This window comes from Glycine soja, chromosome 11 (assembly GCF_004193775.1).
Source record: "Glycine soja cultivar W05 chromosome 11, ASM419377v2, whole genome shotgun sequence".
NCBI lineage: Eukaryota > Viridiplantae > Streptophyta > Magnoliopsida > Fabales > Fabaceae > Glycine > Glycine soja.
The window spans coordinates 47506461-47531096 of record NC_041012.1 but is presented as its reverse complement, the minus strand read 5'-3'; the positions used below and the strand labels follow the sequence as shown (position 1 = coordinate 47531096).

The 24636-nt window shown below is 29.2% G+C and overlaps 4 protein-coding genes across 4 annotated transcripts; 3 read left to right on the top strand and 1 right to left on the bottom strand.

The window, feature by feature from the left end:
* Window positions 1-623: 623 nt before the first annotated feature.
* On the bottom strand, window positions 624-4410 carry LOC114373145 (protein THYLAKOID FORMATION1, chloroplastic-like). Its single transcript, XM_028330681.1, has 5 exons — window positions 4055-4410; window positions 2840-3110; window positions 2280-2496; window positions 1876-1991; window positions 624-1224 (listed from the first exon to the last, which is right to left on the bottom strand). Exons 1-5 carry the CDS (start codon window positions 4251-4253, stop codon window positions 1134-1136), a joined length of 894 nt encoding a protein of 297 aa, XP_028186482.1. The 5' UTR covers window positions 4254-4410; the 3' UTR covers window positions 624-1133.
* Window positions 4411-17555: 13145 nt separating this feature from the next.
* Window positions 17556-18188, top strand: LOC114375537. Its single transcript, XM_028333329.1, has one exon. It carries the CDS (start codon window positions 17669-17671, stop codon window positions 17933-17935), a length of 267 nt encoding a protein of 88 aa, XP_028189130.1. The 5' UTR covers window positions 17556-17668; the 3' UTR covers window positions 17936-18188.
* Window positions 18189-20092: 1904 nt separating this feature from the next.
* LOC114375037 lies at window positions 20093-21183 on the top strand. Its single transcript, XM_028332774.1, has one exon. It carries the CDS (start codon window positions 20387-20389, stop codon window positions 20657-20659), a length of 273 nt encoding a protein of 90 aa, XP_028188575.1. The 5' UTR covers window positions 20093-20386; the 3' UTR covers window positions 20660-21183.
* Window positions 21184-22906: 1723 nt separating this feature from the next.
* On the top strand, window positions 22907-23804 carry LOC114374202. Its single transcript, XM_028331816.1, has one exon. The coding sequence runs from the start codon at window positions 23134-23136 to the stop codon at window positions 23404-23406; it is 273 nt and encodes a 90-aa protein (XP_028187617.1). The 5' UTR covers window positions 22907-23133; the 3' UTR covers window positions 23407-23804.
* The last annotated feature ends 832 nt before the right edge of the window (window positions 23805-24636 follow it).

Here is a 24636-nt window from a genome sequence, read left to right as displayed (position 1 = left end):
CATCACCCTTTTATTACTCCTCTCTTTTTATTGCTTTCCTTCTTCACGAGACTAAAGCATGGCATGACAGAATACTTCCAAAATTTTGTATTTCTAAAAGTATAAAACTATAATTTACTTTTGATGCAAAAAAAAGAAAAGAAACTCACCGTTTTTCGTATATTTGTTAAAAAAAAAACTTTCGAAAAACATTACTTCCTCCACAAAATTAAGTAGAACTGTAAGTTTCTTTTTTTTTGATGAAATTAATTATTTAATCCTTATACTTTATATTCATTTATAGATTAGTTTTTTTTGGTGTTTTATGCTTATTTATTTTGGTGTTATAGATTAGTTTATATATGAAAAATTTCTAGCTTTTGATCCTTAGACAAAATTAACATGGCATTTTAGACCCTTATTTAAATATGTTGTGACGATGTTAAACAGATGTTCACATGGGTAATAGAAATCCTACATGACATGAATTTTCAAACAAATTTAATTCATCACCAGTGTCGGTAAGAAAGAAACAGAAGACCGTGAATTACCATTATAATAAAAGGAGTATGGTGCACACTAAGAATAGTGATTGGTGATAGCAAATTCCTACCATGTAAGCGATATGCGAAAGGTGATACACATTGAAATGTGAAAATTTTAGTGATAGATACAACAACATAGGCTATCAGTCTTGCGTTTGAGAACCACAAAATACATTTGTGCCAACGAGTCGAGTTGGACGGATAAATTAATTGTGGGTTTAGTGAAACAAGATTTAGGTGCATCACCATCATGACCAAAGATTACGATTTACAACAAGTACAATAAGTAAAATCAAGGATTTGTTGACTCTAAATTGTACACTACATAGAATAAAGTAGAGAATAGTAATTGCTGATTAATCAACGATTGAGATTGTAATAAATTTCAATTTATTTTACACATATTTTTATTAAAATCTCAATCATTGATAACAATTGTTATTACGTTTTATCCTTTGAAATGTACTCTGCACATTTAGATGATTCAAATCCTGCAAAATCAAGATGATAGAAGTTCCGACTTGCCTTATCCAACTCAAGGATCAACAAGAAAAACATGTAAGAATAAGAAGTCAGTCTTGAGTAGGAGATTGTTTCAGAAGACCATAACTACAGACCATGCAATTGTTGTCCCAAACATGTTGTGATGGCCTCATTAGCCTTTTGTGGTTCAACCCTTTCATCCCTTTTCTTCTTCTCCCTGAAGCAAAATATCATTTCAACGAATCAAAACTTTGTTGAGGAAAACAATAAAGTTATTATAACTATAAATCTGTCACAGCTATTAGTACAAGAATTTATGTTCAGGACTACATAGACTTTGAAGTAAAATAAAATGTGAGCTTGAGATTATTGATCTCACTTGCCAGTTCGTTACCAAAAACTTGTGGAATCTCATCTCATGTTTTCTAAAAGGGGGCTACTTAGGATAGAATGTCAGTCGTGTTAAAACTAAAGAACTTAGTCCCTGTCGGGTTAATTTAAGCACACATCTCAATCACATTCGATATTTCAAAATCAATTTTATCAAATTCTAAATCAAATGGACACTCAGTAGAGCTACAACTGCAAGCTCGAATAGATCAAGTAAAACATCTCATTTAAATTACGCGTTGAAACATAAATTCAATTTTTTAGTAGAAACCATAAGTGTCCTTTAAGAGGTAATTTTGTTCAAACCTGATATGATCATCATGTATCACATATATTTAATATAATTGCAAATTCAAACTTGTGGCAATGTCTAGAATTTTTTTGGTAGAAGCTTTTACATTCACCAATTGTATCTCAAATTGAAAGCCATGAGAACAGAGAAAAACAAATGAACGGCATTGAAGGGTTTGGTGCATACCTGTCAATATACTCCTTCAGCAGCTCTTTTGCTTGAACCAACTTTGAAAGCAGGATACGATACACATCCAAGTCCCGATCGACACTTCTTTTGTTGATGTTCAAAGCCGCACAAAGCTGTTATGTTAACACCAAAGATTCATTTGGATGTATGAAATAGAAATTTTTACAATCATGATATGAGAGCGATCCTTGGATGATAACTTATCAGGCAAAATCTATTAAGCACTTCAAAATATGTTGGAATTTCTTGATTTGTAATTTGCTAAAACATGTGTAGATGAGAAGTGAGAACTAGACTTGGTAGCTTCAACTTCAAATTGCAAAAACAAAATACAGTAATGAAATGAGTATTTGAATAAATCCAAGTCATAATAATAATAAGTCTTAAATGAATTGGTTAACCTTGTCCAAAATTGTTGGTTCCGTGGCATTTGCCAACTCAACTAGACGAAAGAGTCCAACTGCAAAGAAACGACTATAACTGAATTCCCCTTTCCCCCCAGCCCTTTCTGCAATGTCCTTTAAAATCCTCTCAGCTTCTCCTTCTTTGGATGAAAACTCAACAAGAGAAGTTGGACTTTGAACTCGAGCCCACTCTTCCAACTTTCGTGCATCAATTCTGTATAAAACATCATTTAATGTAACATAAAAAAAAATAGAGAAAATAGTCTACATACGAATAGTGTAAAGAGTTTTTATACTATCATTCAATAAAAAAATTGACATATATGACAAGTTTAATGACTTTTACAAAAGTTACCTTAAAATTATACGTATCATTATTTATAATTGGTTGAAGCTGTAAAGGATTGTTAGTGCATATAAACTAAACTCAAAAAATTAATCTCAAATGCAAATTATTCAAGATGGGACTGATAATAGTTCTTCCATTTTTGCTAATGATTTGAAGCAGGAATCACAAAAACAAGATAAAGAAAACAATAATTACACAATGTTCTAACCTGTATTGTTCTGGATCTTCCTTCAATGCCTTAATGTAGGCCTGGAAGATGGCATCTCGGTCTTCATCACTAGGATACCCTTCCATAAGTTTATCATATATAGTGACAAAACCAAGAGCAAACACAGGGTCATAGCGGTATGATCTCTTGTATTTCATTAAATGTTGCTGCACTATTAGCTCCTGCAGCACAGTATTGTAGATACTAGGGATTGGTCGCTTATATGCCTTGAGGAAATTTAACTTTGTCTCAGAAACAGTGGGAGGAACATCTGCACATCATGCAAGCACATAAAATTTTCGATTGCTATTCATTCTTCCCTTTTGGGCAGAATATGTTTGAGCCATGAAATAACCTAGCGTGGAACTGTTCACACCATGTCATACATAGGGTAACCAAAACATGTTTTCCTGAGTTAAATTTGGTACACTCTGATTTTAATTTCATGCTGTAAAATTGACAGAATTGGCACGTTGGAGTTGCCACCAGAGACTCACCCAGGAAATTATTATATAGGCCTAAATCGCACGCAGTTTTTACCGGTTGCAACTATTTAACTAGCCCCTGCGTGCTAGGGAATCTGACAATTCACCATTGAATGAATAAAAAACCTTTATAATGCACTATGATTAAATTCTGTTCGTGTCAATTTGATCAGCTTAACGCCTAACCATGCATTGGTACATCTGAACAGGGATGCTTACTAATAGAAAGAAACCAATAAAATGTAGATTGCATAACCTTTTCCTTTCCAAAACAAGATTATATGTTCTTTATGATTTCGAGAGATGAGGTGAGAACAATTATCGGAAGATATTAAAGTGAGAATAAATATCATGCACGTCACACAAAATGTAACCAAAACACATATATGCGTAGATAGTTAGATGACAACACTAAATTATTGTGAGATATGAGAATAACCAATCTAGACTGTGTAGTGTACATATTTTCCCGTTCTTTTTTCAACTGATAACAGAACAAGATTAATTTTAATGCACTGCCAGTAGTGTAACAAAATTTACATAGTCAACATACAAACTTAACGTATAGAACCAAAAATAGCTGTTGATATGACTTATAAAAATCAATAAACTTATTAAACATTATGGGTTGTGATTAAATAATAGTAAAATTATTTTTTTACTATCAATGCATAACTTATTTTCTCTTAAGAATATTTACTCTAACAAACGATTTTTCAAATACACTAACCTGTGGCAGAAGACATGCATTGAACAACCATTTTAGACGCAGAATTGGAAGCTCGAACACCAACATAGTGGTACGAGAAATCGGTTCGGAACCCAAAGAGTTCTGAAGAGGAAGCGAGAAAACGAGTGGAGGAAAGGGTTACTTTTCTTTCTGAGCAATGAGTCACTGCTGAGAAAGAGAGAGAAGTGAGAGCAGCCATGGGTGGAAACTGGAAATGGAAATGCAACGCAAGAGAGAGAGAGAGAGAGAGAGAGAGAGATCGTGGCTATGAGAAAGTGTCCTTCTACGAAGGACAAAAATCATAGGTGACCTGCATTGCTTTCAAACTGTGTTGGAATGAAAACAAGGCACAACCGAAAAGCTTATCCACACTGTGAAGTCTCAAACTGAAACTGATCGAAACCTTCTTTTGTCCACTTTCCAACCAGCCGCTCACATAGTGACACGTTGAAATTTTCACACCGGTTTTTTTTTTTTTCTTTCTAAACAAAATAGTTATAACGATGTTACAGTTTTCCGCAACAATATCACAATAAAAAATTTAACTTTGTTGATTTTTTGCAAAGCTACAAAAATCTTGTTAAAGAAGAAGTAACAACTTATTATTTCTCACAAGATGATGCATCGAAATATATGTTAACAGAGTGAAATGATAAAACAAACATATCCTAAATAATAGGTGAATTGACTAGCGTAGTATTATTCTAATTCAATTTTAGGTGATAAATTCGAGTTTTCTCTAGACATGTAGTTTGAGTTGAGGTTTCTCGAATAAATAAAACTCTAGTAAATAATAAATGTATTCTGTGTGATAAAATAAAAATATATATTTATTGTTAGTTTGTATTTAAATATTTTATAAATATAATTGCTTCACATTACACGTTTACTGAAAAATAATTTTAGTCTTCTGAATATATATATATATATATATATATATATATGTGTGTGTGTGTGTGTATATCATTAAAATTATACCAAGTATATTTGGTTATTTCCAAGTTCAATTTATTTAAAACAAAATAAGAAAAATGATCAAAATAAGAGTAATAGCTACCAATTTTTTAAGGCCTTTTTGTTTCTATAATAGATTTTTAATTTTAATATATAGTTAAGAAAGGTAAAAATATGATAACTTTTGATATTTGCTCAATAGTTATGTGCAGAATATATGTTATATCATTATTGAGTGTTGTAGTCGCTTGTTAGAGGAAGCTACACTTGCTTCTCTTCCACGGTAATTTGATATTTCTCGCTCTAACTCGTGGTTGAGTGGCAACTAAAAGCAGGTTGATTTTGGACCAGTCACATTCACATGTGACATATTTTGTTGTATTATAATAAGTTGAAAAAATGGTAAAGATGTTTGAGAAATGGAAATGCTGTGTTTTGTTAAATTGGAAAATGGGAGAGGTTGTTTAAGAATTCCATCTATATATGCATGACTCGGTCCATTCGGTGGTTCACAACAAGAAATTAGATCATTTCATCTGCAGTTCCGTTTTTAACTTTTCCTACGGCTACAGGTAAAATTAAAGCACTAAAGTTTTATTTAATGGATTTAAGTTTAATATTTTAACATAAACAAAAACAACTTAATTAGGGTGAGAATTCCCCCTGCAGTTATTTAATTTAGAACTGCAAAGGTTAATTCGTAACCCTTAATGTTTTCAATCTTTTATTGTTTTAATGTTTGACCCATATTAGTAGTTTCTCCCTTGTCAAGCAAATTGAAAAGAAAGAAAGAAATTAAGGAAACATTTATATGCCTAGCAAGTCCAAGCCACCATGAAATTCAAATGAATAGATTAATATTATATTTTTGATATGTAAATTAACTACTAAATGTCTTGTGCCATTACGTTAATAGTCTCACTTTGAAAGGAAAATACGAAGTAGACTAGTTGAGAATTGTTGCTTTCCTCTCAAGCAATAAACCTAAACACAAGACGTTTAAAACATTAATATCAGTGGAATGAGAATATATAAGGGTTTTTTTAGTTTAACTTTTGTTCTATTTAACTATATTTTACGAGTATACAGCAAAAAAAAAAAAAAAAGCTATACTTTACGAGTTAGTTTTCTGTTAAGAATTAATTAGTGTTAGAGACCTTTGTATAAATAGCTTTCAGATTGTAGTCATTTTGTGGGTTTGATCATTTTAGTTTTTCTCATACTTGTACTGGTTTCAGACTAGTTTATTCAGTAAATGATATAATGCACACTGCATTTGTCCCAATTCGAATCCCTTCTTTCTCTCAGATTCTTGCGTGATTTTTTCAATAAAAAATGGCAAATTAAGTTTTGGATCCATCTGGTCCTAATATATACTTCTACATCCCAATCAGAATTTGAGAGCAATTATTGTATCAATTATCACTCATAGTTAAGTGCAAGTGATCCTTTTGTTTTTGTAGCATGGGTAAGGGGAACATTTATGATATTTTCTTGTATCAATCATGCATTAGATCTCCGACGTCACAAAGTTTTCTCTAGATATGCAAATGGCTCATAAGGTTTGGAAGGATCTCCAATAAAGATATTATCAAGGGCATATCTTCATAATTGTAGAAATTCAGAAGTAGACTTATTCTCTTAATTAAGCAAGATTATCAAAGTACTAATGCCTACTAGGCTACTACACTCAACTGAAGTCTCTTTGGAAAGAGTTAGAAAACTTAAGACCTATGCCTTCTTGCTCTTGTTATAATGTGCCTAGCTTTAATCTAAACTCATTCCCAACGATACAAATCTAAACTCATTTTACATGCACCCACATAGATTTATGTTTTTAAAAACGTACATTCACTTGTTTTTATTTAAAATACATAATCAAATTATACTTAAAAAATATCTTAAAATATATTCACGAAACATACTCCAACTAAAAAGTAAATAAATGGATAAACATTTCCAAATTTCATATATGTATATTCTTTAACTTTCTAGTTTCTACACTATCCAACAAGAAAAAACTCACTTTTATTTTTCTCCCTCTCACTGTTTTTATAATTATTACACTTTTTTTCTTTCCTAAATTAAACATAACCTATAAGGTAGGGGTGGCATGAAAAAAGTTATAAAAAAACTTAGCTTGAAAGAAAATTATTTCAACTAAATTATTATCTCTATCAGTCAAACGTGGAGCTATTCTGTTAATCTTATCTGCTTAGTCTAGTGAACTAGTCTACAAGAGTATTGTCTTCTCTTCACGTGGACGGATATATGCCTTCTGCTCCAATGCTTTAGGAAAGAACGTGCTTGACGTATTTAACAAATGCTTTCCAATAATTTTAAAAGGAAACTCCTTACTTTATTTCATTTATTCCGTAATTTTTCAATGAGTCAATTCAATCAATTTTATTTTTTTAAGTTCGATCTGTACGTTTTTTGTGCTTATAGTTTTTCACGATTTTAATTTTAATTTCTATATTTTAAATTTTTAGTTTTTGTTTATACTTTTATAAGTTTATGCTTTAATTCTTAAATTTTATTGTATTCAAATTGTCCCTTTAATATGTTAGTTACTAATACGAATGATTGTACTTTATAATACGTGTTTTAGAATATTGATAAAAAGAATGAAAACATTTTTTTAAAGACTAAAATGATTTAAAATCAAACTTTTAATGTACAAAAAATAAAATTAAAATTATTATGAGAGCTAAAAATGTATTTAAACGTTTCGTTGATTACTTCTTTTACCATGATAATTGAAGACATTTTTTGTAAGGAATTGAAGACGGTTTTTATATAGCACCATTAATGAACTTTTGGAAAATTTACGTTTGAAAACCTTTTGATACGATTGTATGCAGACAATAAATTCAGAAACACTCAGGTAAAAATTAAATAGATAAATTGAGAAACAGATCCATTATTATATCACAATATAATACGATATATTTAAATAAAAATTATGTTCTTCTTTCATTCCAGTTAAATGAATTTTTGTCATGTTCAAATATACTATACAGATAATTATCAATTTTATCACTCTAAGATTTTAAGATCAAATTACACATAAATTAATAAAACTGATTAGAAAATTGTATAAATTGTCCTCTTAAAGAAAAGGTAGTTATAATTTTTTATGTGAAACTGAAAGGTAATAATTAAAGCATAAGAAGTAACGAAAAGGACATTTTATAAAAAAGGATAAAAAAAAAAATCTGAAAAGATAATATCAAGATTCAGTGAGATAAAGACACTATTTTAGTATTACTTTATTAAATTCATATTCAATACGAAATAGAGAATCTTGATGTCAGTAATCACCAATTTTTGTAGTGCCTAAACAACAATGAGGCATGACAGTTGGAACACCTTATTTATTTGCACAATTAATTTAGTTATTAGCCTGAAAGACAGATGGAGCGTCATAAAAAAACGAACATTAGACGTGTCCCAAATAACAAATCTTTTGTTTTACGAGACAAAATCATGTTACCGTGTTGGGCGTGATCTTTAGTTCTATACTTAGTGAATATTTAGAAGTTTTTATTGTATAAAATTTATTTTCGTAAATTTTATTACAATATTTTTTATTTATATCCTTAAATATAAATATATTTTGTAATAAAAAATTATCAATAAATATTTAACTAAGTTATTTATCTTCCACTAAAACATGCTAACGATTTACAATGACGAATTATAATATTAAATTGACAATTCAAAAATGTTTATTTCAAAAGTTACTAATGGTTTAACTATTAAAAAAGAGAATAATTCTTATTCATTGACATATAATCATAAATTAAAATCACTATTTAAATTAATTGAAGATAATTATTTTAAAAATTAATAACCTTATTAATAAATTATGATGTGGTGATTCTATAGAAAAAGTTACACTATGTGCATAATTTTTTTTCTCTTCAAAAAATATTCTTGAATTGTCAAAAATATTCATAATTTTGAAAATCATATATATACCTTTTACATCGAACAAAAAAATCAACCCACAGAAACAATTTTCTGACTAAATCAATAATCTCAAATTTGATTCTTTAAGTGTGTAATAATATTAAATACTTAAAAGAAAAGTATCTACATTAATATATATATATATATATATATATTAATTACAATAATATTATTTAAATTAATACTTTTATTATTGTAATATTTTTTCTCACAAAAAAAATACAATAATAAAAATTATAATTTAAATAAGAAAAATAAAAAATGTTAAGGTAAGGAATCCAATCTTCATCATTTTATCACACTAAATTGTTTAAAAAGTTTATGTGATACTAATTGAATTTCAAATACATACTAAATATCAGTGGTGTTGTTTTTTGAAATTGGTTCTATAATAAGGGACTGCAAAAAATATCCTTTCTACTTATCCAAACTAAGAGACAAGCAAATGTGATAGCTCATTCTTTTGCGAGAGTGATCGTGCAAAATGCTAATGATACAAGGAGGTCGTTATAATAAAAAAAATAGAAATGAATAAAATGCTCTAGGCAATAGTTTTCATTCCTTTTTTATATATATCTAGCTAAGGAACTATTTTCAATCATTAGTCATTGCACTCCACAAACACACAATCACACATTAATAATTCATTTCAATCATATATACTATTTTTATTATATAAATAAAAATGTAATATTATATAATGCAATTTATTTTAAAAAGTTTATATCATAAAAATATATTAAAAGGTAAATTAACAAAATTTAATATATGCTATCATATCATTTAATTAAAATATATAATCTTTTTTAATTTGTATGTTAATTTATTGTTTATGGTTGCATAAAATTTATAAAGTTACCACCTTTTTATATTTCTTTAAATTCGAAGGATACATAACGGTGGCAAAAGAGATTGGAAAAAGTTAAATACGGTAAAATAAGATTAAAAAAAGAGAACGAGAAAAAATATCAATTAAATATATATGCTGAACATATATATCACTCAACAAAGAAATTAATTAGTGTAAAATTTTTCTAATTTAACAATGATTTGATGTATGAATCCTTATAATATATATATATATATATATGTATAACTCAAAAAAGAATAAATTTGTGGTTCGTATAATTCTATTTCACTCGAGTAATATGGCCTCCCATATAAATATTGTAGAGCAATCCATCTACTTACTCTTGGCAATAAATACTTTGTTTTGGCCAACTTTAATACAGTATCATCTATCGTTCTTTACCTCAAATTTATAAAATATAATGATTACGTGTTAGTACCTACGTACGATTGCTTCTTTTTTTGTTTTTCTTTTAAGCAATAAAAAAGTAGACTTTATATATTATTTTATTCTTTTTGGCACGGCTAACAGAAAGAGGAAGATGATAACTGATAAGTAAATAGTGTGTTGTAAATTTAATTTAATTTTCCCAAAATCAATTTAAATTCTACGTTAAAAACAAAAATAATGAATAGTGTTTTTTAAAAAAATCGCTATGATTTTGAATGTTAAAATAAATATAAAAAAATTGATAGTTATCCAAATATACGTAGTATAACTATAACGCGATTAAACATGCTTATAGTTTTAGATAGAGTCTGCACGTGCGCTGCAACAAGGAACACTCATAAGCGTAGGTCCGTTGGAAAAAACGCGTTTGAATTAAATCCTGTAGTTGCTTTTTCAATTGGACAAAATTTGCATTTTTAATTCTATATATTAAATTTAAAAACGCGTTTGAATTAAATCCTGTAGTTGCTTTTTCAATTGGACAAAATTTGCATTTTTAATTCTATATTTTAAATTTAAAAAATCGTCGAAACTTTAAACCATTCTTGTGACTGGACCACCCTGCTGTTGCCGTTGCTGGATTCCTGGTCAGGAAAAAAGTAAATTAATCGGGTTAGATATAGTTAAAGGGAGTAATCTATCACAATATAATGAATTAAATTATTTTTTATTGAAAGAGTGTATGCATTAAGAATGTATTTAATTTTTGATATGTTTAATTTTATTTTAGAATTGATTCTATTTATGTAAAACAAAAACAAACTATAAAATGTAAAATGTAATTTATTTTTAATTTTTATGAACTTTGTTAGGTACATTTTAATTTGTGTTTACATTTTTTTAGGTAAATTTTTTGCATATAGTTCAAATACTTCAATTAAAATGTTTGTTCTAAATAATATAAAAATCAAAATATTAAGGTAATTACGTCTTACATATATGTTGAAATTTTAAAGTTTAATCTGTAAATTTAATCATTACAATTGTTTTTCATTTTATTTTTAATATGAAAATTTTCTAAAATGTGATTTTTATATGAAAATTATTTACAAACTATTTGTTTAGTTTATTATAAAATTTAACGATATTAGACTTTTTATGGATAAAAAACAATGTGTCAAATGTATGAACTAAAATGTATTTTTTTTTTCAAGTTAGAATCAAAACGAAGTATTTTTTTTATAAAGACAATTGAAAAATAATGTCATGTATATAGACCAAGTTTAATATTCTCGTAACTTTTTTAAAAAATTAAAATAAATTCGTAATTATTATTTATATAAGATCAAAATATAAAATTTTTGTTCCAAAAAAAAATGGTATACAATATAAAGATCTTAATCAAATTACAATCCCATGTAACTAATAGAGTTAATATAGTGATATAAAATTTTATTTTATTCATACGTGAGAAAATGATTTATTTAATAAAAGAGTTTGTGTTTAATTTTTTTCGTGTAATTAGACCATTGACAATCTCACATCGCAAATGAGATTAATCTTTTACTCAATAAATTATAAGATATTTGATCTCTAACCCATAATAAAATAAAACAAATTATAATATCACCCAAGAGCATTTCCAAGCAAATATTTTATGAGTGACTAAATTTAAGTAATATTATTTAACAAGTTATTACCGTTAAAACTTCACATTGAATTATATAAACAATCATTACTTAATTTATTTTTATCAATTAAAAAATCATTTTTTAATTATAAAATTTTATGTGACTCAAATAAAGAATTTTAACAATTTTATCATTAAAGTAAAATTTTATATAAAACTTTTAAATTTATATAACATTATAAAACTTACAAATTTAAAATAAATAATTTATTTAAGCAGTCATACATTATAAATATTATAAGAGTTGATACCAAAACAGAAACATATACACATTCATACTCGGATCAGTTATTTAGGTTTTCGGTTGTCGTAATGTCGTTTATTGTTATTCACTTGCAATGAGAAAATTGGAGCATCGTTTTGTGGGGTAGAATGCTATTCCATTTAATTGAAGAGAAATGTGATAGTTTTTAAAATAGTAAGGGGTTCCTGTAAAAATAATAATAATATAGGGATCGAGTCTGCCTTATACTATTATCAACAAGGAATAAAAAAAATAGTCACTTAGGTTTTCTTTTAAATATTTATAGTTTTATTTTTATAAGACTCAATTATCAAGTTCAACCAAATTAATAAAAATAGTTATTAAAAATAATTTAATTAATAATAATAATTTTATCTTAAATTTATAATTTTTTTAAAAATATCCCTATTATTAGTATTCTCCTCTCTTTTAATTAACGGTCCATATATTATTTTTTGATTAGAAATATTTTAGTCTAAAAATAATAAATACAAATAATATTATAGATTGAGACTTATAAAAAAAAAATAAACATCATTTATAATTTGAGTCTTATAAATAGAAACTTAAGTTGTAATTATTAATAAAATTAATAAATATTTCATATTTTGTTTTTATCTATAAGAAATAATTAATTAATTTGTTAAGATCAATTAATTAATGATATCATAACCTTAAATTTTATTTCAAAAATACTCATTAAATTAATTGATTCAAGTGATGATTGTATTAAATGATACTACTCATTTTTCAAAAGATAATTTTTTTCATCTATTAGTATGACTTATAAGTAATATTTTTTTCTGATGGGAATGGACAATTAAAACCCGAAAAAACCCAGTAATTTAAAAGTAGTCATATATTTATGAAAAAATTGTTTCTATTTATTTCTTATATACAAGAATGACGTAGTATTAAAAAGATAACAAAAATATTATTAATATTTTTAAAAGAGAAGTGATTCTGAACAAGAAACCTAAAAGAGAATGGAAGGGGCCTTATTCCTCCCATTGGAGGTTTTTTGTTTTTGTTTTTTTTTTTGCTTTTACTTTCTTTTTCCATTTTAAAATTTAAATTCTCACAAACAGTAAATGATATATCTACACACTCATCAAATGAAAAATTATTATGTATGATAAAATAGTTTGTTAAATTACTAATTTATGAATTGAATGATGATCTACTGAAAACTTATTTTATATAGTTGAAATAATTTTTAAAATAAATTGTAAAAGTTAACATATTTATTATACATAATAATTTATAAATAAATGATAATATAAAATAATTATACACCGTTAACATATAATTCTTTCTCTCTTTAAAGATCATATCAATAAGATCATTTATGATTAATTGATAGTGTAATTATTTTTTACATTATCACTGAAAATTAAATTTTTCTTAGAATAAAATAAAATGCGACATATTATTTATTGTTTGGAAAAACAAGTTGTACACATAATTATTTAATCATAATTATTATATATGTTAAATTTATGATTGATCTTCACTCTAAGTTTTTATATTTTTTTTCCAATTACCATAATTTAGGTCTTTCACTTTTTGTGAGATCTTTAAATATTTTTACAAGTTTTAATCTTTTTAGTTGATTATGAGACTATTTCGCACCACTCTAGGAGTATGTTTGATAGGGATCTAGTTCAGGTCCCCTTCAAACTCAACATGTTGCTAATTTAGTTATGGTTTTAAGTTTTTACCGAGGCAATACATAAACTCTTATATGTTTATTAAAAATAACTTTTTTATAATGTTTTGCAGAGTTATAACAGTAAAAAATTCAGTTGTATCATTTCCATTTCTGTATATATTAATAACATACATGTTCCCCGAGTTTTAAATGCCTGAATGGGTGTGCCCTCTTGTGTTCTTTTATAGCAAGTTGTTTTCTTTAATCTTCCTTGTCCGATCGAATCTAGTCACTTCTAAGTTCTAACCCTCTTCCTGAAACATCCAAGAGTGAAGTAAGTATCATCATTTGAACCTGGAGATGAACATGAGCTGAGGTATTCATTCTCCAAGTGGTTCCAAACATGGAGGAAGGAATCAAAGATGGAACACCAAGAAAAGAAAACCTCGTTGGTTCTTCTCACAAAGGTGGCTCCGCAAGAATCCCAGGTCTCTCTAAGCCAGAGAACCGTGTTGCTGGTAATGGCTATGAAAATGTGCTTCATCAAGCAGCCAAGAACAGTAATGTTGATGCTGCTGATAGATTTAAAAAAGCTGAAGAATCTCTTAGAACTGTCATGTACTTGAGTTGCTGGGGTCCTAACTAAAGGGGCAACCTTCAAACCCTCAAGAACTGTGTGTAGTGGCAGGTATGATATTTGGACCCTTTTTGGATACATTTTTAAATAAGTACTCGTAGGAAAAAAATAAAAAGGTAAAAAAATTGAATTAAACTTATTTCATAAGTTGAAATTAGCTTATAGATAAGCTAATTTATAGAAACTTGTTTAATTTCTCTGCAAGTTGATTGACATTTATTTAAGTTAATTTTAACTTATGAGATAAGTATAATTCATTATATCTTTTTTTTTTTCCTACAAGTGAGTTTATCCAAAAGGGTGTTCGTATCAGTATCATCACTAGTTTTTTTTTTTTTTCATATTTCGCTATTACTACTGTTTTTCTGGAAGATATATATACTGGCAGCAGCTGTACTGTACATAGAGCTTTGTAAATGTCGAGTTGAAACTCAATAAACGAATCTCTGTTCTCTACTTTCCTTTCATTATGAGAATGTTGGAGTGTGTAAGAAATGGTTCAACTATTATACAGAGTGCGTGAAGAACTGGGATTGGAGTGTTATGCTTTATATTTACCAAAACGAAAAAAGTTCGTGGTGTTTTATGATAAGTGATTAGTGATGAATATCCGTAGTTGTGGATTCTACAGTAACAGGTGGAAAGAAATGCGCTGACTAGTTGCTAAATTTTGTGTTAAGCTTGTTCACGCATCTTTATCCAAAACAGTGCATTATAAATAATAAAGTTGATTTATGGCTAAACTTGACGGAGGAAACAAAGAACATCAAGGGTAAAACAATAGCCAAAAAGAAAAAAAAAATTACTTACTAAGGAACCAGCCAATGAGGGGAACAAAACTTCGCCCATTCACGTTCTTCATGGGCTCCACTACTCCCTAATCCAAATCTGGTTTGGACCTTGCTTGAATCGTAGGCCCATCCAACAAAAAAACCTTGGCATGGACCTTTAACTCAATTATTTTGGGAATTGCTATGCGCACCATTCGTTTTGCTGGTACACCCAGCACAACATATGTAATTTCAAAAAAATACATTATTAACATAAATTTACTAATCATAGGTTTACGGATAAAAACCATAGGTTTAATAAAAATTTATATATGTAAAAAAAAATACATTATTAACATAAATTTACTAATGTATTTTTTGATCTCATTACAATTAATTTTGATCTAACAATGTATTTTTTTATATATAAATTTTAAATAAAAATCATAGGTTTCATTTAAAATTCATATATGTAAAAATATTAATTATTAAATCAAAATTAATTGTCACAAAATTTATTATGTAAATTTACATGTGCATTAAATATACATTAAAAATTTTAGTATTATATATAACAACATTAATTATTTTATAACATAATTGACCTATTAACTTAGTTGGTTAGAGTCAGTGGCAGATCCAAGACCCTAAGTCAGTGAGAATAAATTATAAAAAATAAAATCAATGGGTTCAATTATATAAATATAGATAAAATCAAATATAAAAATATAAAATTTTATTTACAAATTTATTAAATTTTAAAAAATGAGGTGGTGCAAGTGCACCCCCTGAAATCAACGTAGGTCCACCACTGGTTAGAGTTTCGTGCTAATAACTCGAGAGTCGACAATATGGGAATTACATATGTTGTGCTGTCATTTAATTCTTATTCCTTCAATTTTTGAAATAATTTCTTTAATATCTAGCATTCATTTTAAGATAAATAAATAATATTTTTTAAGGCTAAAAAAAATTGTGAGTCGCGTATTAATATGACATCACATACACATTATTGGATCCCACTTGAAATAGTCATGCTACATTTTATTAGAGACCTAGTAAATGTCATATGATGGCAGAGACAAACAAAATATTAAATTTATTTTGTAGATGGATATGAATAAAAAAAGTTTAAGGAAAATTTGAAAAATAGAAACAACTATATGTAAAATAAGGTAAAATTTAAGGATCAATTGAAATGAAATTAAAGTTTACCATGCTTATTTATAAAGAAAAAATAAGAATCTGTTGCGACAAAAATTAAATTTATTTATTTGTAGGAAGATAAAATTTAAGAATCAATTATTAAAATTAAAATTTAGAATGCCAATTTAAAAGAAGATAAAGTTTACTCTTTCCTTGTTTTATTATTACCAAGGGTTTAATCTTGCGATGATTTATCTTTCAAACAAACTAACATGTCTCTGTCGACCATCTTGATTTCGTGATCTACCTCTCCAAAATTATAATTTTTCTATTATGATTTTGATGATATCAATGTTTCTAATGAATATAGCCTTGTCCATGAAGAGAATTCCGGAAGGTACGCATGATGATGAAACGACGTTATTAAGTAAAGCACATTAATGATTGGTCTAACAAGCTGCACACAGCACTCTCCATGTCCATGTTATTGGAATTGGTAACTTTTAAAAAGGAAAACAGAACACGCATACTTGAGTTTACACCATTCCTCGTAACAAAACACACACTAGCACTCGTCTAGTAATTAGTGATCCTCACGATGTTATGGTATACACGCTCTGTATTGTACTGTATGTTTCAGATTAGGCTATTAATTCCATGGCACAAACAACATATGAATAGAAAATTGTTTATTTGAGTTTTCAACATATGTTTAGGATGCGCGATGATAATCTAAGCAAAGACCGAAATCCTTCTACTCTGCATAATAAAAGACAATTTCGTGTGCAAGTGTAAGTGGGCGATGCTAAATAAATACAAAGTACTACACTATTGGATTGGTGGCTATCTTGGTATGCCCCCACCCAATCATCATCACTTAATGAACAATGGTTTCACTCCCAAACTACGGGTTCAAATTTACATATATTATGGGCTTGTGGCAAAACCATGTGCCAAATGGCCTTGCAATAATGCAATTGGCAGCAGACAGCAATAATTAAAAATGCAAACTCGACTAAAGTCTAAAGAATAAAGACAAAGGAGAGATATCTATGTGGCAATTAAGATAGGGCTAGTGAAAATGAAAACCTCTGGCTATCCACACAGTTCAAACCACCTGTTAACAAACCAATATAGCATCCGGTTTTCCCCCCCTAAGCCTCACGTATTAATCTATATAAACACCAAAACTCACACTCACTTGTAGTCATAGTAGCAACTTCAACTACTGATATCATATCACAAAACAGTGAAGGATTATTAGGGAAGTTTTATTAGTTTGAAACCGCACCAATTTATTATATAACATGTGTCGTGGAACTTTTGTGGTTGCAACCACTGTTGGAGTGGTGGAGGCGTTGAAGGATCAAGGGTATTGCAAAATGAACAACACAATGATGAAGTCGGTGGCTCAACAAGCCAAGAGCCACTTAGGGTCAGCAACTCGGGCCAAGAAGCTGGCTTCTCCTTCTCCTTCTTCTTCTTCAGCAACTTCAAATAATGAGAAGAGAAGGATGGCAGAGGAGTCTCTCAGAACAGTTATGTATTTGAGCACCTGGGGTCCCAATTCTTAGAGTTAGAAAACATTAGATTAATGATAAATATTAGTATAATTCAGCAAGGCACAAAAATATGATGCCAGTGATGATCAGCTCAGCCACGTAATTCTATAAAACTGGAGAGTGCTCATAACATATAGCACTGTTGATGGATTGATTGTGCAAGGTTTTGATCCTTATTGATTGTTGGTGGGTTTGTATGTGACTGTAAATTGCCATATCATATCAATAAAAAGTTACGTGCTTTTGCACGGAAATTCGTGTGATTTTTTTTTTTTTAATTTCCTAAAATTTTGGTAGCTATTCTTACAATTACAAATTTTCATTCAAAGCTTTCTTTAAGTTCATATTATCATAGAGCGAGATCTTATATTTATCAGTGGCACTATGCTATGCCTAACTAAATCACAATAAAACACTAAAAGCGTATTAGATTATATTTGTATAAAATATATTCCTATAACACATTGAAAATAATAGATGTCTTCTTATATCACACAATATAATTGTCCTTTACGATATTTATCACTTGCGATGGGTTTGATATTTTTATATAACTAAAGTTATATATATATATATATATATATATATATATATATATATATATATATATATATATATATATATATATATATTACACTAGGACCTTCGAATAGATCGATGAGAAAGATATTAAAAAACCTAAATAGATGCAATAAATAAATGAATAAAAATTATGTAAATAATATAAAAATTGAAAATAAAGGGTACCATATATTGCCTAAAAGCTTAATTTCCTTGTCTCCACAAATCCTCAATAATCAACAAAAAATAGGCACGATAATTAATAGTTAGAATTGGGTAAAATATCATATATGCAATTTAAAAAAACAAAAAAATGTGATTACTAATAACTTTAATGTCGACCCTAAAAAAAAAATTCATGTCTATATTCATGTATGATAGATGTTTATATATTCGAGCCTTAACTCATTGCCCACAATTTATTTTCATCCATGATTAGAATAAAGTTATTTTAAGTTCATCAATCCATCATAGAACTCGATTGATACTCAACTCTAAATCTCAGTGCACTTGAAATATTGAAACATAAGGAAAAAAAATTAGATAAAAAAAAGGAGCTTCCCAGCCTTCCCTCACTCTTCTCAAACAACAAAAGAAGGCTAAGGTAACAAAAGGCCAGAGTCCATATGTATTTTAGAAAAATGGGTAAAAAAAAGTTTAAATACATTATTATTAATAATAAAATAGAAATTATTAAATATATTTTTGTTAACATCAACTCTGACTCAACTGTTATTTACTCGTTCATGCAATACTCAGGATTTTATCTAGTTAAATACTTATCTCCCCATTTACCCATAGTTGTTAAAAATGATGGGTTAATACTTACTAATTGACATAAAGAAAGAGAGTGATAATTGTAGACTGTAGTGATATAATGTAATAACAAAAGAAAATTAAAGGAAAATAATGAGTGTTGATGTAATATTTATGGTGAAGAAAAACTCACCTATCATTACACTTAATAGTAAAAAAAAAAAGTGGATTACAGAAATCAATTTATGTTATCATATCAATCCTACTGTTGTAGAAATCTCATGTTAAAGGAAACAAGACCCAAAAGGGGAGGAGTTTTTTATATAACAAATTCAGTTGAAGTCAATGAAGAATATGTGCCACATCCTGTATACATATATAATTTTAACTTGTACTTTATTATTATTTTTTTATCACCACACCACTTAACATCGAGCATGGATTTTCGTCACTGTACTGTTTAACGCAAGTATCTCGTGCAGTTTTCTTGATTATTTACTTGCAGAATTAGGAGTTCCCGTGAAAAAAGGAAATGAATTTTGTTGTAGTGAAACTTTACTTCAATAACTATTACAATAAATTATTTATACAACCTTTTCCCATGAACTTTAAGTTCCGTACTATACGATTCTCCTTATAAACAATGAGCGCACTTAGCTGATAAAGCACTCAAAAACTCGTAAGCATCGTCATCTTTTGTCGCTTCCAATGAACAATAATCCAGCAGTATCAAGCGCAAGTTGAAGTTGTGTGGTCCTACAGCTACTACTATAGTGAAGTCTTTGACACAAATTAACTGTCGAGGGATTCTTAATTAGATATGTACCCATTTAAGATCCTTACCTACCAAACAAATTTAACACACGCATCACACCCCATAAACCAAAACCATGTGTGTGCCTTTTCCACTGCCTCTGGTTTTGCACACAAACTAAACTAGTGTCTGTGTTTTCCATTGTCTCAAGCTCACTATATATTTTAACAACAAACTGCACCCCATATTCATTCATCTTCATCTCATCAATCTTTTCAATTCTCTATGCACACATCAAACTCGACACTACCTTGTTCTTAAACTCACAACAAAAACTATTTGCATCACCAACTACTTTCTAGCTTATTATATATTCAAAAGTTGTGAAGAATATGAGTTCAACAAGCCGTGCTTGGGCTTGGACCGTGGCAGCTGGTGTTGGAGTGGTGGAGGCCATGAAGGATCAGGGTATCTGCAGGTGGAACAGTGTGATGAGATCAGCACAACAACATGCTAAACATAATATGAGGTCTTTGTCTCAAACCAAGAAGCTTTATTCTCAATCATCTGTTATGGCTTCAGCCAAATTGAAAGATGAGAAAGCTAAGCAGTCAGAAGAGTCTCTGAGAACCGTCATGTACTTGAGTTGCTGGGGTCCCAACTAAACACAGATGCATGGATTTTATGCAATTCTGGATTTCTTTTTTTCTTCTCTTCTTGGAATATGAATTGCAGGAAGATGAGAAATGGAAGACTCAAAAGATGCACCAATCAGAGAAGATTCTCAAGTAACATGTTACATGGATGCTAATATGCTATGCTTGAACACCTGTTGATCAGACCGAATCAGAAGCTGAACTGAGAATATATAGTCTGAAGCATGTCTTCTGCTGCTGGGGAGAGACGTATGGATTGGATTTGGAAGAGTGCGCCAGTACCAATTCATGGCAATCGCCTTAATTTGATCGATAATCATCTTTGGAATGATGAAATTTGAGACAGCAATTGCTACATATGTATACGATTTTTTACATGATGAACGGGACTATGTGTTATGCTGAATAATTGTAAAGTGTAACTTATATGCCCAACAAATATAAAGAAATGACATGTTTCTCTGAATTTTTCCTGTGTTATTTTTTTGGTGGGAGCCCCACCTAGCTTGTTCAATACAAGAGTTTAAAACTTATGCTGTTCAATAAACATAAAACTTTAATGCAACAGCATTTCACTATTTTTCCTGGTTTCAAGGAATGGTTGATTAAAGTGGGTCAATTTTACAAACCAATTATCAAAATTAAGTTATGAAACTATTTACTGAGAAGTTTGTTCCATCAACTTGAAATTGCCACGTGGCTTTATTTATTTTTTTAGACGATGGTCATTGTAGTTATGGTTGTGATTGTTAGCATGGTAGGAGTCATTGGCAATGTCTATAGCATTGATAGTCACACGAATTGGTTTCTTTTTCATAGAAATAAGGTGGTAATTTTGAGTATACAATATTTGGTCATTGGGTCTGCTGTAATGTGATTCAAATAGCAAAAGATAGGGGTCAAAGGATTGTTCTGTAATATGGGATAAATATTTCTGCCTCAACTATGATATATAGGATATGAGATGCGCATAAAGCTTCAAAAGTCCTTGAATTTTGAGGAATAAAGTTCAATTGATTCTGTACGAGAGGAATGTGTTCAATTAGTTTTCAACAAACATAACTATGTATGCAGTTCTATTTTTTATCCCAGTATTATTTTTGTTTGCAACACATGACTAGAATCTAAAGTAAAACAGAATAAACCCACACAGAACAAACTTGATTTAGCGAAGTTCGACCATGTGCCTACATCCTCGGAGAAAGAAGGAAAATGGACCAATGTCCAATTATCACAATAACTGTTAAGAATAGTTTCACATCGGGTAATTCATGAACATGATAAGCGCTTATATAGTTGGGTAGACCATCCCCTTTTGAACCGGTTGATAATAACATTGTAGGAGTGTATTTCATGGCATGAATTTATTTGCAGACAGCCAGACACAAGTTCTATGGAAAGGATTGTGGTAAATATCAATGCGGCAATGAGCCAAACAAAATAAGCCAAAAATTCTCTTTATTATATATTAACTTCCATGCACGGTATCTAAATCAACAGCAATTTTCTGTTGAAAAAAAAATATAATTTTCTTAAAGTTGATAATACACAGCTGAGATAAAGAAAGATGAATAAACTCAAAATCTTAACTAAAACAAAATTCTCTCATATTACAGGAACAAAACAATGATTTCAAAGTTTTGAATAATGAAAAATAAAGAATTTCTTTTAGAAGAATTGAAATCAAAACTAACTTATTTTATAAGTACTAAAAACATTTTTAAACTTTATTTTTCTATCACATGATATGACTTATTCACTTCTCTCTCTTTGCTTCTCCAGGCATTAACTAAAGATTTGATATCCAGAAATGTTTTTTTTCCAAAGTTAAGAGTTTTTTTTTTTACGATTGAGTTTTTCTTCTTACAAAATGAATTTTTATCAGAAAATAATATTTTCTTACCAAATGATTTACCTTCCAATTGAATTTTCATGCGTCTTATCCACACATATATCGGTAACGTTAATCCAAATATGATAAGGTTCGGCCTCACCAATTTATATCTCTATACCAGTTACTTTCAATCTCTGTAGTGGTTTTGGTTCCACGGACTAAACCACGGTTCCTATATAAGATTCACCTACTAATAAACAATGTTGGTAGATAGCTGATGCATCATCTTTTGTCGGTTCCAATGTGTGCAAGTTGAAGTTGTGTGGTCCTACAACTACTAGTGAAACAAACTGTGGATAGATTCTTAATTGGATAACCCAATTTAGATCCTCACCTAACAAACAAAACACACGCAGCACACCCCACAATCCAAAACCATGAGCCTTTTTTTTCCACTGCCTCTGGTTTTGCTCACAAACTAAACTAGTGTCTGTGTTTTCCATTGTCTCAATCTCACACTATATATTAACAACAACCTGCAACCCATTCATTCATCTTCAACTTATATTCTCCATAAACACATCAAACTATTAGCAATTTAGCACCTTCTACTACTTTGTAATCGTTCAAGAGTTGTGAACTGTGAAGAATGAGTTCAACAAGCCGTGCTTGGACTTGGAGCGTGGCAGCAAGTGTTGGAGTGGTGGAGGCCTTGAAGGACCAGGGTATATGCAGGTGGAACAGTGTGATGAGATCAGCACAACAACATGCTAAACATAATATGAGGTCTTTGTCTCAAACCAAGAAGTTTTCTTTTCAATCATCTGCGATGGCTTCTGCCAAATTGAAAGATGAGAAAGCTAAGCAGTCAGAGGAGTCTTTGAGAACAGTTATGTACTTGAGTTGCTGGGGTCCCAACTAAACAAAGATGCTAAGACTTCATGCAATTTTGGATTTCCCTTTTTTTTTCGCTCGGAATATGATGAGGAATGAAAGAGCCAGAAGGTGCACCAATCACAGAAGTGTCTCAACTCCCAACTAACATGTTATGTTACATGCATGCTGTTGATTTGATCCGATCGAATCAGAAGCTTAATTAATTGAGAAATGAGTCTGAAGCATGCATTTTGCTGCCTTGGAGAGACATGAAATGGATTTGGAAGAGGGGTCATCATTGGAATGATGAAATTTCAGACAGAAATTGCTATTATGTATAGGATTTTTTATATGATGACACCAAGGTTATGTATTATGCTGAATAACTGTAAGATGTAATTTATAAAGCTAAACAAGTCTTGAGAAATGACTTTTCTCTATGAATTTTTCCTGTGTTATTTTTAGTAGCATCCCCATCTTATTATGAAAAAAGTTAATTAAAGGAAATAAGACTTATGCCGTTCAATAAACATCAAGCTTTAGGATTTCACTTTTTTTCCTGGTTTGTGCTCCTAGATAGTATTGTAATATTGACCAACACGTAATAGTCACTCAACTTATCTTTTTTTTCCCCCCATTCTGGATGTGGAGTGCTCAACTGAATAAAAGTAAATTAATTATATAGTCACAATATTATTAGCAGCCCATTTCGGAGTGATCATGGAGAAACAAAATACCCAAACCTTTTTCCAAGCGCCTAAGATTTGCATCCCATAAAGGAATGTCACAGCACTGCAATTTACCTGATAATACATCATGTGAAATTAACTCTGTTCGGAATTTAGCTCTTGTGAACAGATGTAAATACTGAGGAGGTAAGAATACATTTGCCCAGGGAGAAAATAAGAGTATATCTATCATTAATTTAAATTAAAGTATTTCATAATTATAATTAACTTCAAATTTTATAACTTTAGATTAGCTACAATAGATTATTCCAATTACAAGAGAATCTCAGAGATTGTGAAATTCTGAATTTATGTCAATGAGGACTCAATTCATTTCGGAATGACAAAACCTGTCCCAGAATTATTTTACTTTGTTCATTTTAGTTGTAGATCCCAATTTCTATCGCGATAATTTTTTTATTTTAATATTTTAATCTATTTTAAAAACAAAATGTAAAAGTAAAACTGATGCAATTATTGTCGAACAATTATTAAAATCCTAAATTAGTTCTTTAATGATAAGATTAGGACAATAAGTCAAAAAGCAG